This window comes from Archocentrus centrarchus, chromosome 14 (genome assembly GCF_007364275.1).
Source record: "Archocentrus centrarchus isolate MPI-CPG fArcCen1 chromosome 14, fArcCen1, whole genome shotgun sequence".
In the NCBI taxonomy this organism is placed as follows: Eukaryota; Metazoa; Chordata; class Actinopteri; order Cichliformes; family Cichlidae; genus Archocentrus; species Archocentrus centrarchus.
In genome coordinates, this window is record NC_044359.1 from 14,470,440 (window position 1) to 14,483,903 (window position 13,464).

Below are 13,464 nucleotides of genomic sequence, written 5' to 3' on the forward strand. Positions count from 1 at the left end.
ATCAAATGCCATGTTTACTTTCCATCACAGATACACTCGGCTCCTGTCCAATGACAGGCTGCAGCTACAACTATCTAACAACTCCCACATGTACCCATACGCACTGCCTCACTCTCTCTTTCTCTCCCTTTAGCAAACACACAGAGCTACACACAGGCTCCAACTGCTTTCTATTTTTGTGATCATAATTATTTGATGACAGGGCTTCTGGTTTCTCAGCCACCCTTTTGTACACTCGATCTATTTGTGAATAATTTAGTACTGGGAGCTAGAAAGGTGGGTCCCTTAAAACAGCAGGTACAGGCAAACTCTGGAGGCAGGACACACTGAAAGAGCATTACCATCCTAGCTTTGTCATCCACCCACTCCTTACTCACAGCTCTTCAGTCCGGCTCTTGTGCTTCCATCGAACTGTATGTTAATCCAAGTTTTAATTCATCCATCCAAACAACCTTTCATTACACCAGGCTCTACAATATCCAGCTAAATTTCCATTTCACTCAAGGTAAGGAGCTCATTGGATGGACTGACCTCTTTCTGCATCCCATCCTCAGCCAGCATGGAGGAACTCCAGAGAAAACTGAATCAACACTACGAAGGCACCAAGCCAAGGAAGGTGAGTTTTTTTGCAACACCACTTTATTTCAACACTGTGGGTTTGAAGTTGACTTCAAGAAATGATTCACAAGAAAAGACATGTTGAGGTCATTTTCTAAACAATTGCTTGAATATTAGCAGGGTATTTTAAGCATACAGTTAAACAGTTCTCTGTTTGCATCTCATATTGTGAAGCTGCAAACAGAGCGAGATTGCCACAGGATTGATGGCGTGTGTGATGACACGCTGCAAATGTTTGCACGCAGCTCTCTTGTCTGCTCAAACAGCATATTTTTTTCCACTCATGAACCTATCTATATTCTAAGACAGTGAACTGTGCAAATGAGGCACTTGTTTATACTGGCTTCAGTTCAGTTCAGGTTTATTTATATAGTGCCCAATCACAACAACAGTTGCCTCAAGGTGCTTTTTATGTACTGCGTGGTAAAGACCCTACAGTTACTAAAGATTCATAAGCTGCTAATGAATCTTTTCAGCTTCTTTTCAAAAACAACAAGCAGTGGAATAAAACAAATCACTTTCCACTCAAAACTGCAGGTGAGGTTCAAGCTGGCGTCATCCTACAGTGGCCGAGTGCTGAAGCATGTGTACGAGGACGGTCAGGAGCTGGAGAGCCCAGAGGAAAAGTACCCTCACAGCTTCATCCACCGCAAAATCCCTCCCAGCCACCTCGAGATGGAGCAGCTTTGCGGGTTTGAGGAAACTCACGGGGACACACAGAGTGGGTTTTTACAATTATGTAGCGTGCAGTAGAATTATGTCATACTTTCATGGCTGACCTGTTTGTTTGGGTTATGCTACATGTAAACTAGGAACAAGAAACTTGAGTATTGCGTAGTAGTTTGCATGAAGGGATCTGTGCATGTTACTGTACCAACATGCACATTTTATCTAGCTGGGTAGGACTAAGACTTCTCTGTACAGTGTGTTTAAGTTTGTATGCACATTTAAATATCTAGTGTGCTTTTTAAACATCACAGAGACAAAATATTCATCAATCTTTATGATGGCACTGTAAGTAACTCAGTGGTACATACTTGCAACCAATCCATGTCTCCAGTTTTTGTTTTTTTGGATTTACAAAATATAGCAACATGTGCCAGATATAGAAGACAAACTATGAGCTTGTAAATTACTTCACAGCTGACACGTTTAAATATTTGGCCATTTTAACATGTTTGTAGACAATTTTAAAATATAGTTTAAGTAAGAACTGACTGAATTAAAAGCCAGTCTCGTGCTGGTAGGTAGTAGGTTTTCAGATTGTCTAATCCCAGGCTTTAAGGTTTAATCCCAGATTGTTTTTAAGGAAACAATGTAGCTAGTTACTCAGTACTTCAGCACAAGGCACTGAGAAATCAGTAGAGGCAGTAGAACAGCAGTTCACTCAACTTTAGTTTAAATGGATAGGAATCAGAAGCCTTTTGTGTGTGTGTGTGTGTGTGTGTGTGTGTGTGTGTGTGTGTGTGTGTGTGTGTGTGTGTGTGTGTGTGTGTGTGTGTGTGTGTGTGTGTGTGTGTGTGTGTGTGTGTTGCATTTTGTAGAAGTTCTTCCCATATTCATCTCACACCCAGATGTACATGGATACCAGTGCTGTTAGTCCAGGCCTTTGCAGTGAGAACAAGCTTGAAATTTGTCGTCTTCCTCAATAATATGTTTGGAAAGAGCTGTTTTTAGTTTTCTAACAACTTTAAGTATGGGTTATTGATCCCAGGAGTTCCGATACATGAATTTCTTAAACTTGAAAATTGACGAAATAACACCCCATCCTTTTTTTTTTTTTTAACCTTCAGTGGCCTCAGTGTCTATGCAGTTTCTCAGTCATCCAGGTTCTGGTAGTCTTGAGTGCTTAAAAAGAAAAAGAAGGCAGCTGAAAGGTTTGTGAAAATGTTTTGCCTCTCGTCCAAGAGGCTTCTCGGTTCTAAGACAATTGGCCAATAAATGTATTTAACCATTAGGGGGGGGGGTGTTGTCCCCTTATAGATGGTCCTCAGGTTCGTTGACCCACTATTAATCACGAGTTATCACATGAGCCAAGGTGCGAAAAAAGGCGTGGGAAAATGTGTGAAATCTCTCTAAGACATTTCCCCACAGTGTGATCATGTGAGCTACTGAGGTCACGTGAGGAAAGGTGTGAGTGGGGGTTGAGATGCCTGGGATGGGATCTTGTAGCTGGCTGATGGCTGATAGCTGGTGGCATCAGCCAGCTACACCTGAATGACCATCTGTTCAGTGATGCTGATTGACAGTGGAAGTAGATGGTGTCCTTTATTTCATTCTCAAACCATCTATCTTCTCGGTCCAAAATGCTAACGTTCAAATTTTTGACCGAGAAGACACCTTGCAGTGCACACATACATACTTCCCTCTATAGGCGCTATTACATAACCTATGTCTGTTAAAATGCAGCTGTTAATGGGACCATGTGCTAGCATGTTAGATTAATGTCTGATTGTTACAGTATGTTAAGATAAGGATTAGTTAAAATAATATTTCCAAACTCATGCTTTCTTCTTCAGACACGCAAAATTAAATGCAGCAATACAAACAGTTTAACACATCAGAATTTAATCCCCTGTCCACTTAATGCTATTTGACCAGCTGTGTCATTTAATTTTAATATTTAATATGAAATTTTATCAGAATGCAACAGCACAGAATATTGTCAGTTTAAGGAAACACATCTGTACACATCTGTAAATCTCTGTACTGAGAATTAGGCGACTCCTGTTTATTTGCTGAGATCAACAGCAGACTTTTGGAGTTTGAGAGTTAAAAAAAAAATGAAATGGATTTGGCTCTGCGACATGTTTTACTCCACAGTGGACTGCAGCCTCTAATGGTGAATGATGCAGTGAATGATGATCAGGTTAGGGTTGATCTTTTCTCTCAGGAGTGTGGCTGCTTCTATTTATCAGTGTGTTGGCTTTTCACCATCAGTTGCAAAGCTAACAAACTGTGCGTGTAACATTTCCTCAGGGACACCTTCTCATTTATCTGAACTGCCACACTGTTTTCAATGCATAAAACCTGGACTTACACTGTTTTATTTTGTTAGTCGCTTTTGAGCCATAAATTTACGCTGCTCTTGGTAGAATTCTGGTCATTATTGAAATGAAGTAGCCGTATCTTTGTTTGCTTATAAATCTATAAATTTTATTGCCCCATTTAGATCTGGCCCTGTCTGCAGCTGAGGGAGGTGCACTTGTTGTGTGGATTCTGCACAATCTGCTTGTTGCTGTGTACTCCTGTGACGTAGATTGCAAAAGATTTTGGATTTTCAGTAGTGGGCAACAAATTTGCTATTTGTCACATTTGATTGCCGTATTATCACAAACAGATTGCATCTAAGTGTCAACTTGAGCACATTCAGTGGAAAACTGATGGCAGTCTGATTCTGTCTTAATGCTATTTTATACCCATTTATAGCTTTCGTGATGCACGAAGGTGCGTTTGACAACGACCACTGACTGCAAGCAGTCTCAGGCCTGGTCCCCCTCTTCAAAGCAACAATTTCAACGGCAGAGAGATCACAAGTTGATGGCACACAGTTGCAATATTTCAAATGTTGCACAACATATCCACAGCCATTTATAAGAAAAAACAGCTCTGAGGGAATGGACTGTGCCACTCTGGATGTCTTAGCAGTTAGATAAAACCATAAACATCCCTCTTCACCCCTCTTGGTGATCTAAACTACCCCCAACCTCCTTGGATATCATCGTTTACGTTCTTGGGTCCAGCAGCCGGTTCTAACATCGACGTGTTAGAAATAGAGCACATGCTGTTGCTGCAGATGCTGTTGCAGATGCTGTTGCTGCAGATGAAACCAGCACTGTCTGAAATTTTGTGTACAAGTTCTCACTCTATCCTGACAACATGTTTTATTCTGTACCCAGGTGTCTATTTTCCAACAGGGCTCATAGCCCAGAGAATAAATGTATACAGAGGGATGGGAAGCTACAAACCTGCAGTTGGCCAGACTGATGAAGGAGAGGGAGACAGCAAGGTAAACAATCCAGAACTTGATATTATTTAAGGTGAAAGTTACTGTAGAGTTTTCACTAGAAGGGCCACTTTTATTTGTCTTTATTTTTCTTTGCTCAAAACTTTAAGCATACTGTTCTCAAACTACATTAATAAAATATTTGACTTTCTTAAAAAAAACAAAACAAACAAAATGAACCCAGGTTTCTCTGTGTCCAAAGCTGTAGTTTTCCATTGTGTCCAAAAGCAATGTTTTCAGATTATACAAAAGCCAGTCATAATAAAAAAGACCACAGAGAACGTGCCTTTTGTGCAGAGCTGACGTGTCAGATTTCATGAAAAGGGCTTCATTTGTAATTTTAGAAGAAGTTATGAGAAAAACAAGTAAAATTTAAAATAGTAAATTCATTTTGTAATTACAAAAATTCTTCTTTCAGCTGCTCCTTTACGAGGAGGATGTTGCATATTTGATTAGCACAGATGTTTTATACCGGATGCCCTTTCTGATGAAACCCTCTCAGGCATTTGTGTCTCCTCCTGGTTTTGAACTGGGTATGTTTTGTGTATTAGGCAAATGTGTTAACTGCTATGCTATGGAATATTTTCCAGATGATAAATAAATGAAATCTATTGACTTGGTGCACCTTACAGCATATGGTAAACTGCAAAGTTGACAAGTTATTCATCAGCATCATGTGTTTGAGTGAGGTCAGACTAGAGCACCAGCTCTGAGCTAATCTTTGATCCTTCTGCAAAGGTTATGTTGTACACTTGCTTGATGAGTGCTCCCTGTTGAGTTGAAAGACTGTGGTAAAAACACTGACAGTGTTGACTGTTCCATTTCATCATCATACTTATGTAAATATCATTATAAAAAATGCTGCAGTTTGTTCGTGGAATAATCTTCAGAAGGACCTGAAACTGGAGGTGAAGACAGTTTTAAAGGATTGAGTAAATACAGTAGTGTGACAGTTGGAGGGAAATATGTGAAACTGTCACTGCTTTGTCCTTCATAGGTTATTGCATTAATCTGGATGTTGTGTGTGCTTGCACACGGCACTGTGCAAAAGTCTCGAGTCACCCCTCATTTCTTTATATTTTTCCAGGAAAGTGGGAAATATGTTGAGTGATTTATTGAAATGTGCAAACATAAACAGAATATAAGGTAAAAACTGAGTTTGTGCAGTTTGAAACTGTTGCCAGCCAGACTCTTTCAGGATGGTGTTACATGGTGGATCCAAACCTGTTGGTACTGTTGGCTGAAATGCAGCCCAAAGCCATGACACAGTGTTTTATGAATGACTGTAGAGACTCACTGCTGTGCCTCTCTCCTGACCTCCTCTGTCCCCATTGACAATGATTTGAACCAAAAATATCAAATTTGAATTCATGACTTCACAAGACTTGTTTCCTCTGATTTTCACCCCATTTCTTGTGTAATTTGGCATACCTCAGCCTTTTCTCCCTGTTTCCCTTCATTAAGAATGACCTCTTGACAGTCACCCTTCCACTGAGGCCATTTCTGATGAGGATTCATCAAATGGTATATGTATCTCTCGGGTCTTATGTCAGGTCATTGCTGGATTTTTTTTCCCCATTTTTTAAGGATGCAGTTTTCAGGTACTGTTCATCTACTTTAGATAGTTTTTTAGGCTTGAGACTTCTTCTTTTGTCCTCCCCTTGTCCAGGTTCATCAAGTTTTTTTAAGGACACAATACACCCCAAAATTTGAGATATGTCTTGTTTTTTTGCTAAGTTTTCTGTTATGTGTATACAACGCTGCTTTATTTATTTATTTGTTAGGTGCCTGTTTTATGATCGAATGTCAGTGTTAACTTGTATTTATTGGTTTTATTATGCCATTCACAACAAATGTTAACAATTTTGTGTTATTATTTGCAAGCAGAGGCATCTGTGCTGCATGTTTGCCATTATGCCGCACAAGTGTATCCCAGTTAAAATATGTTTCAGTGATCTGCAAATTGCTTAAACTAATTGTTTAAGGTTTTGCCAAAATAAAAAGAAAAAAAAAAGAAATTGATTCAATAAAGAGGTTCAGGACACTGACGTTTGGTTCAGAGAAAGGGATTTAGATTTTTGGCAGTTCAGAAAAACTGTAATTCATTTGTCAGATTAAACGAGCTGGAACCAAAACAACCACTCGCTGTTAAGGTTTTTATGAGTGTTAAAATATCTACAATTAAATTAACTCTGATTTTAAAAAAACATATTGGTAACAGAACTGAGTCATTAACATTTTTAATATGTTTTATGGAAATCATCATAAAGATGCATATAAACTGAAAGCATTGATAAGCAAAGATGCTTAGAGTTATGGTGGAACACAATGAATAAAAAGATGCTTTGGGTACTTTAAAAGTTGTGTCATCACATAGTTATACAATAATCAGCCTTGTCTACAGTATGTATAGAAGAATGCTGTCTCCATGAGTACTTCCTAACTCCTTATCAACTGCACATGAGGCCTGATAACAACTTAAATCTATTATTTGATTTTTGAATAGTACATTTATAGTTTTGACAAATGCACATCTGCATTTAAAGAGGGTTATTTTTTTTTGTCATCATTAAAAGTTTTTTTTTTTTTTTTTTAAAGGTGAAAACTACAAGTATTTGTTAACAATAAATGCTGAAAACAAAGGATCGAACACAAATTATTGAGTGAAAAGGTGTAGGCTGAAGGTTTAGCTTATTACACCTACCCTTTTTACATAAAATGTATTCTAAATGGCAACAATTTTAAGCAGGTTTCATCAAAAATAAAGACCAAAAAAAAAATAGACAAAAACTAATCTTCATAAATCAATTATGCTTTTGTTATTTGTGAAAAACTCAGCACAAACTTATTGCTTCCATACGAATTAAGCATCTAGTTCAATGAATATCTTGATCTTAAGTTTTGTATCATACTGACATCAATTTAGAGATTTTTGTTTGTATTCTGTTTACCTGAACAATCCAACATGTTTCATGGCCAGTTGTCACACCTAAAAATACATTTCCATACACTCTATTTCAACATAGTTTGTCATTATTTTGACTAAATGTTTGCCTGTTAATACATATTATATACTTTGTTTTGCTGTAATATGCACTGAAATAAATATATACACCACAATAAAGCCACACACAATTATCAGCCATTGTAAAATTATTTAATTACTGATTTATGGATGTAGGTAAACAAACATCCAATACAGATTTAAAATATAAAATGGGGATTCATCTTAGACAATCAGAGCATCAGCTGCATGCTGTTCAGTGACATTTGTGCAACAAAAAGCAATAAAACTGTTAATCTGACTGAAAAATGCATTTTTACTGAGCTGCTATGGCAGCCGCGTCATTAGTGCAGCAGGCTAAAAGACAGGTCGGCCACATTGCCTGCTGGCTTGATGTCAGTTTCATTCCTTTATCCTCCAAACAAAAGAATGCTTGGGCCTGGTCACCAAGTCAGTGTTTAGCACATTTATCAGTAGAGAACAGCAATCTGTAGTTAGCTTAATCTTTTAGAGCATTATTGAAAGGATGCCACAGTGGTCCTACAGGGGTCCCTATCCTAACAATGTCTAATAATAACTCTAGGTTGTGTTATTTCAGGGGTTTCCCTGTTTTACAGTAATAAAAATTCACAGAATAAATATGTTTTTATTTTTTTTGTTTATTTTTTTTTTTACTTGATTGATTTAAAAAAATATATTAAATTGCATTGAATACTTATGAAACATGGAGGAAAATGTGAAACTGAGTTTGGAATCAACAATACGACCAATGGTTAAATGTAATGAAACAATAAATGAATGAAGCAATTTGAATTGCATTCCTCAGTCTCTAAGAAAATATATTCAACTGCTTGTTGACGTATGTATCTAATCAGCCAATCACATGGCAGCAACTTGGTGCGGTTAGGCATGTAGACACGGTGAAGATGTCCTGCTGAAGTTCAAACTGGGCATCAAAATGAGGAAAAACGATGATTTAAGTGTCGTGGTTGTCGGATGGGGTCATCTGTGTATTTCAGAAACGGTTGATCTAGCTGAGAGTTCCCTGCACACCTATCTCTAGGCTTTACAGAAAATGGTCCAAGAAAAAGAAAAAACCTAGTGAGCAGCAGTTGTCTGGGTGAAAATGACTTTCAGAGATCAGAGGAGAATATCCAGACTGCTTCAGGCTGTTATGAAGACAACAGTAACTCAAGTAACCACTTGCTACAAGCAAGGAATGCAGAAGAACAAGTCTGAAGACACAACATGTCAAACCATGAAGAAAGAAAGATGACCACACAGCAGAAGACCACACAGTATGTCACTCCTGTCAGCTAAGAACAGGAAATTGAAGCTATGGGCTCACCACAGGTGGACAATAGAAGACTGAACAAAAAGCTGCCTGGTCTGATGAGTTTCAGCTTCTGTTGTGATATTCAGATGGTAGAATCTGATGAAAACAACACAGATCCATCCTGCCTTATGTCACTGGTTGAGGTTGGTTGCGATGTAATGGTGTGGGGGATAATTCTCAGGCTTGTTAGTTCCAGCTGAGCATTGTTTAAACACCACAGCCTACCTGAATATTGTTGCTGACATGCCCATCCCTTTATGATCACAGTGGACCCACCCATCTTCTGATGGTTGCTCACAAAGCTCAGATCATCTCAAACTGTTTTCTTGAACATGACAATAAATACAGATTGCTATACTCAAATGGCTTCTACAATCACAGATCTCAATCCAGCAGAGCGAACAGGATTTGTATCACGGATGTGCAGCCGACAAACCTGCAGCAGATGTGTGACGCTATCATGTCAGCATGGACCAAATTCTCTGAGGAATGTTTTCAGCACCTTGTTGAATCTATGCCATGAAGAATTAAGGCACTTCTGAAGGCAAAAAGGGGTCCAACCCAGGACTAGTAAACTGTACCTAATGAAGTGGTTTTTGAGTATATAGTATATAACATTAAATGTATCAGTATTTATGCCGCTATTAAAGATATGTTACTTCATTCAAGACTGTAGATTACCACTGACGAGAACGCATGTTGTGTTTTGGTGGAAGGGTGGCATATGCTAATTAAAATAATTAGTCTGTATGTGCCTGTCAATATAAACTGATGCAGGATTATCTGACATTTTACATTTCTGTCAGTCCTCAGTGTTGGACTTTGGCAAGATAATCATCTACACCAGCAATCTGCGCATTATCAAAGCACCACAGAAGAAACCTGAAATGTTCCGGCAGCACACGGTGCCTCTCGTGGACTTGGAGGGATACCCAAAGGCCAGGGAGAGGGGGAGCAGGAGGAGAGCTAAAGCACTTTTCACACAGGAGGGGGCAGAGGAGGAAAAGAAACAGATCTGCGACACTGATACCAAGGTAATGATCCTTGGTCAAATCATTCTCAGTGGTGTGGTAAGGTTTTATCACCCCATTTCTGTTTCTTGGCATTCTCAGTCTTGCCATGTCCTCCTCCCCCTCCCACTGTCTCTGCATGTGTCTTCAACCATCTTTTCTTCACTTTATTTTTGCTTTCAAGAAAATCACGGCAGGAGCTTCTTCTCACACCAAAGTCTCCTCTGTGTTTCCTTGTAAATGCAAACTTATTTGTATCCTTCTTCTCTTCCTTTTCTACCCCCCGCTGCAACAACCACCAACCTATTGTCCTAGTGTTATCTGACAACTGTGAACAAATACTGATGAGTCCACAGTTTCACTCTGCCCTTGCAGCATCTGCCTGCTGCTTACCAACCAGCAAGGATACCCAGGTTGCTATTATCCCCTCCCTCTTACCTCCTTGGATGATTACTGTTCCCCTCCATGATTTTCTCAGCTCTCTTGTTATTTTCTCATCTTTTCCATAAAAATTTATTCTCAGCCCCCCCTTTGTATTTGAACATCTCAGTCCTATTTGCTCCTTTCTTTTCTTCACCATCTTTGTCATTGTTTGCCAAAGTAAAGTAATTAATTACTTTCATTGTCTTCCTTTAGTCCAACAAAAGCTCAGCTGTAAACTTGAATTATACATGAACAAATTCTGCAACTGTTAAGTCAATCTGGACATTAATTGAACCTCATCATGAAAATATAATAGCTGTGTATATACAAGCATCTCGATGTTCATATTAGATGCACCAAAACTGTAAGTCAGAGGGTCGGCTATCAAAAGGAAAAGTGCACATGCCCCCTTTGCCTTTTGAATCTCAGCTGCACTTATTTTTGTAACTGCTTTCTGCTGGAAAATACTGCATCCTGTATTATATGACTCTGTTTTATTGCACTCATGTAGCAAGCAAATAATGGACCCTGCTGAAGCACCACTTTTTTTTTCTTTTTCTTTTTTTTAATAGACCTTCTTTCTGACCCTTGCTTCCCAAGCTGTAGCTCTGCCTTTTACTTCAGTTTGGGGTTAAACTTTACTCCCCAAAGGTCATCATGAAGGAGCTGAGTGAATGGAGTTTGGTTAGCTAATCTAAAATACTGAAATATACTTGAAGACTCATCAATATCCAGTTTTTTACACACACACGCACGCACATACATATATTTTCCTGATAGTAACCTCACCACTCAGCTTCACTTTCTGTTCACACATCACTAACATACAGGGCAGCTGCTTATTATTGTAAACTGTGCAGTAATGACCAAGTGGGTATAATAAATGACTGACTGGCTGGACATTACCCTGCAGCAAAGCTACTTACCAAAGGCATTTAATTAGAAATGCTTTTGGAAAAATCTTCTATATCATTAAGGTTTTTAGTGTTTGCCAGCAGGCCGGACGGTTATACACGATAGCTGTGTTAATGTTTGCTGATCATGAAGTGGCCTTTGGTGGCACTGTAAATGTTTGTGTTGAGTTTAAGTGGAAAACTGTGCATTATTATAGGAAACAGATGTTTGTAATTCAAAAGCGCCAAACCTCACATTTGCACACACTTTTTCATACAGGCCTTCAGATTTGGGGGACATGAGGTTTTCCTTCAAACTTATCCACTTTCCCTTTTCAGCTCAATCGTTATCCCTGCATCCCCTCGCCTTTTCTCACCCATTCGCACCCCTTCCTCCCCTTGTAACCCCATTCCTCACCTCATCTTCCACCTCCTAATGTGTTTTTTCTGTCTCCAGGAGGCCAACAGCTGCCAGCATTGTGGTGGTTCAGGCTGCGCCCCCTGCTCTCTGTGTCACGGTAGCAAGCTGTCCATGCTGGCGAACCGCTTCAATGAGTCCATCAGTGATCTGCGTTGCCAAGCCTGCTACCCCTATGGTCTGGAGAAGTGCCAGTCCTGCTCCAGTAAATAGCACCATTTGGCTGACACCCATGTTTGGCAGTGAGTGAGTGAGTGAGTGAGTGAGTGAGTGAGTGAATGAGAGTGTGTAGCTGAGTGAGTGTATGCCCAGTGTGCTACGGGTTTGTCAAAATCGTCTCAGTGGCAGTGTTGCTCTAATCCAAAATGTTCTTGGTGGGGTGTTTCAAAGCACTACTAGGAAACATAAGCCATCATTGGAGAGGGGGATTGTAACTGTGCAGTGGGCAGAAAATCATAAAATACAATTACTGTGTGCAGTGAACATGGCTTGCGATAACACAAATACATAATCACTTTTTTGTTGTCACATTATTTTGCATCTGCTGCCTTCATCCTGATAAAACCTGGTTCCACAACAGAGTTATCATTTTAATTAAAATGATGCAAACATTTTGCAGTTTATTGTGTCTACTGGGAAGTGTTCCCTGTTCACAGCTCCCCCCCCCGTCTATTCACCAGAGACACCGAAACCTTTTTCACTCTAACATAATGGATTGTATGAGGATAATTGATGGGGTATTTTTGTTCTTTTTTTTTTTTTTTTTTTTTTTAGCAAAGCAGAGGAAGGAATGAGACAAACGGGACTGTTTGATAAACAATGACAGCAATAATCAGGAGATGAGGTTTAATGTGAGCTCCACCCAAATGTGGCAAAATGCATTACTGCAACACAGGAGTGCTTGTCGACCAGAGCTTCTGTTGTTAGTGGAGGATGAATACACAGACTTTTACCATCACATTTTATCTCAACGAATAATAAATGTTTGACATTCTAAATATTGATTTCAGATGGTGTATTACTAATTGTTTTGTTGCGCTAGACTAAGAGGTACTATGGATCAAATATAAGGGAAATAGTGATTTAAATGACAGAACTACTGCATCGTAGGCCAGCTCAGGAGATTGAGATTGTTTTGTAAATTTAGTGTCTCATTGTCAGATTATTTAAAGGTCTATCTATAAATTTTTTTGGGAAATTAATTAAATAAAATACCTGGATGCTTTTTCAATGCTTTAAAAAAAAATTATATCCATGAATTATTGTTTTGAAGTTTAGTTTTTGATCAGAAAAGGATTGTTATATGGATCAGATTGCTGATTTCTTTAGCTTTCTCTGAGTAATCCACATCCCAGAATGCCCATGGCGACTGGTGGTTATGTCAACATTTCAGATCTTACTCTATTAAAACAGTGAAGCTTGCAGTGAGCACATGTTTTATTGACTTTATTCCTATAAGTCTGGGATTGATTCTCCTGCTTTTTCACTGAGCCTTATGAGTCACTCTCGGTCTCCTATTGCACATGTTTGATTTGGTGAAAGTCTTTCCTCCAACGACTGTTTTTTTACCGTGAGTTAGTTGCTCGGTGTTACAAACTTGGAAAAACAACTGAAACATGCAACATGCTGCATAACTCAGAGTCTTTGCATCGTATTCATCCATCCATCCATTTTCTTCTGCTTATTAAAGGCAATCAACCACATTATTTTCTATCATGACATTTAAGGATGATTTAACAGAAAAGGAAAACAAAAT

At 38.9% G+C, this 13,464-nt stretch overlaps 1 protein-coding gene across 1 annotated transcript; it reads left to right on the forward strand.

The window, feature by feature from the left end:
- Positions 1 to 361: 361 nt before the first annotated feature.
- grxcr2 (glutaredoxin and cysteine rich domain containing 2) lies at positions 362 to 12,277 on the forward strand. Its single transcript, XM_030747174.1, has 6 exons — positions 362 to 413; positions 555 to 616; positions 1,156 to 1,339; positions 4,518 to 4,627; positions 9,771 to 9,998; positions 11,748 to 12,277. The coding sequence occupies exons 2-6, from the start codon at positions 560 to 562 to the stop codon at positions 11,919 to 11,921; spliced, it is 753 nt and encodes a 250-aa protein (XP_030603034.1). The 5' UTR covers positions 362 to 413; positions 555 to 559; the 3' UTR covers positions 11,922 to 12,277.
- Positions 12,278 to 13,464: the final 1,187 nt, after the last annotated feature.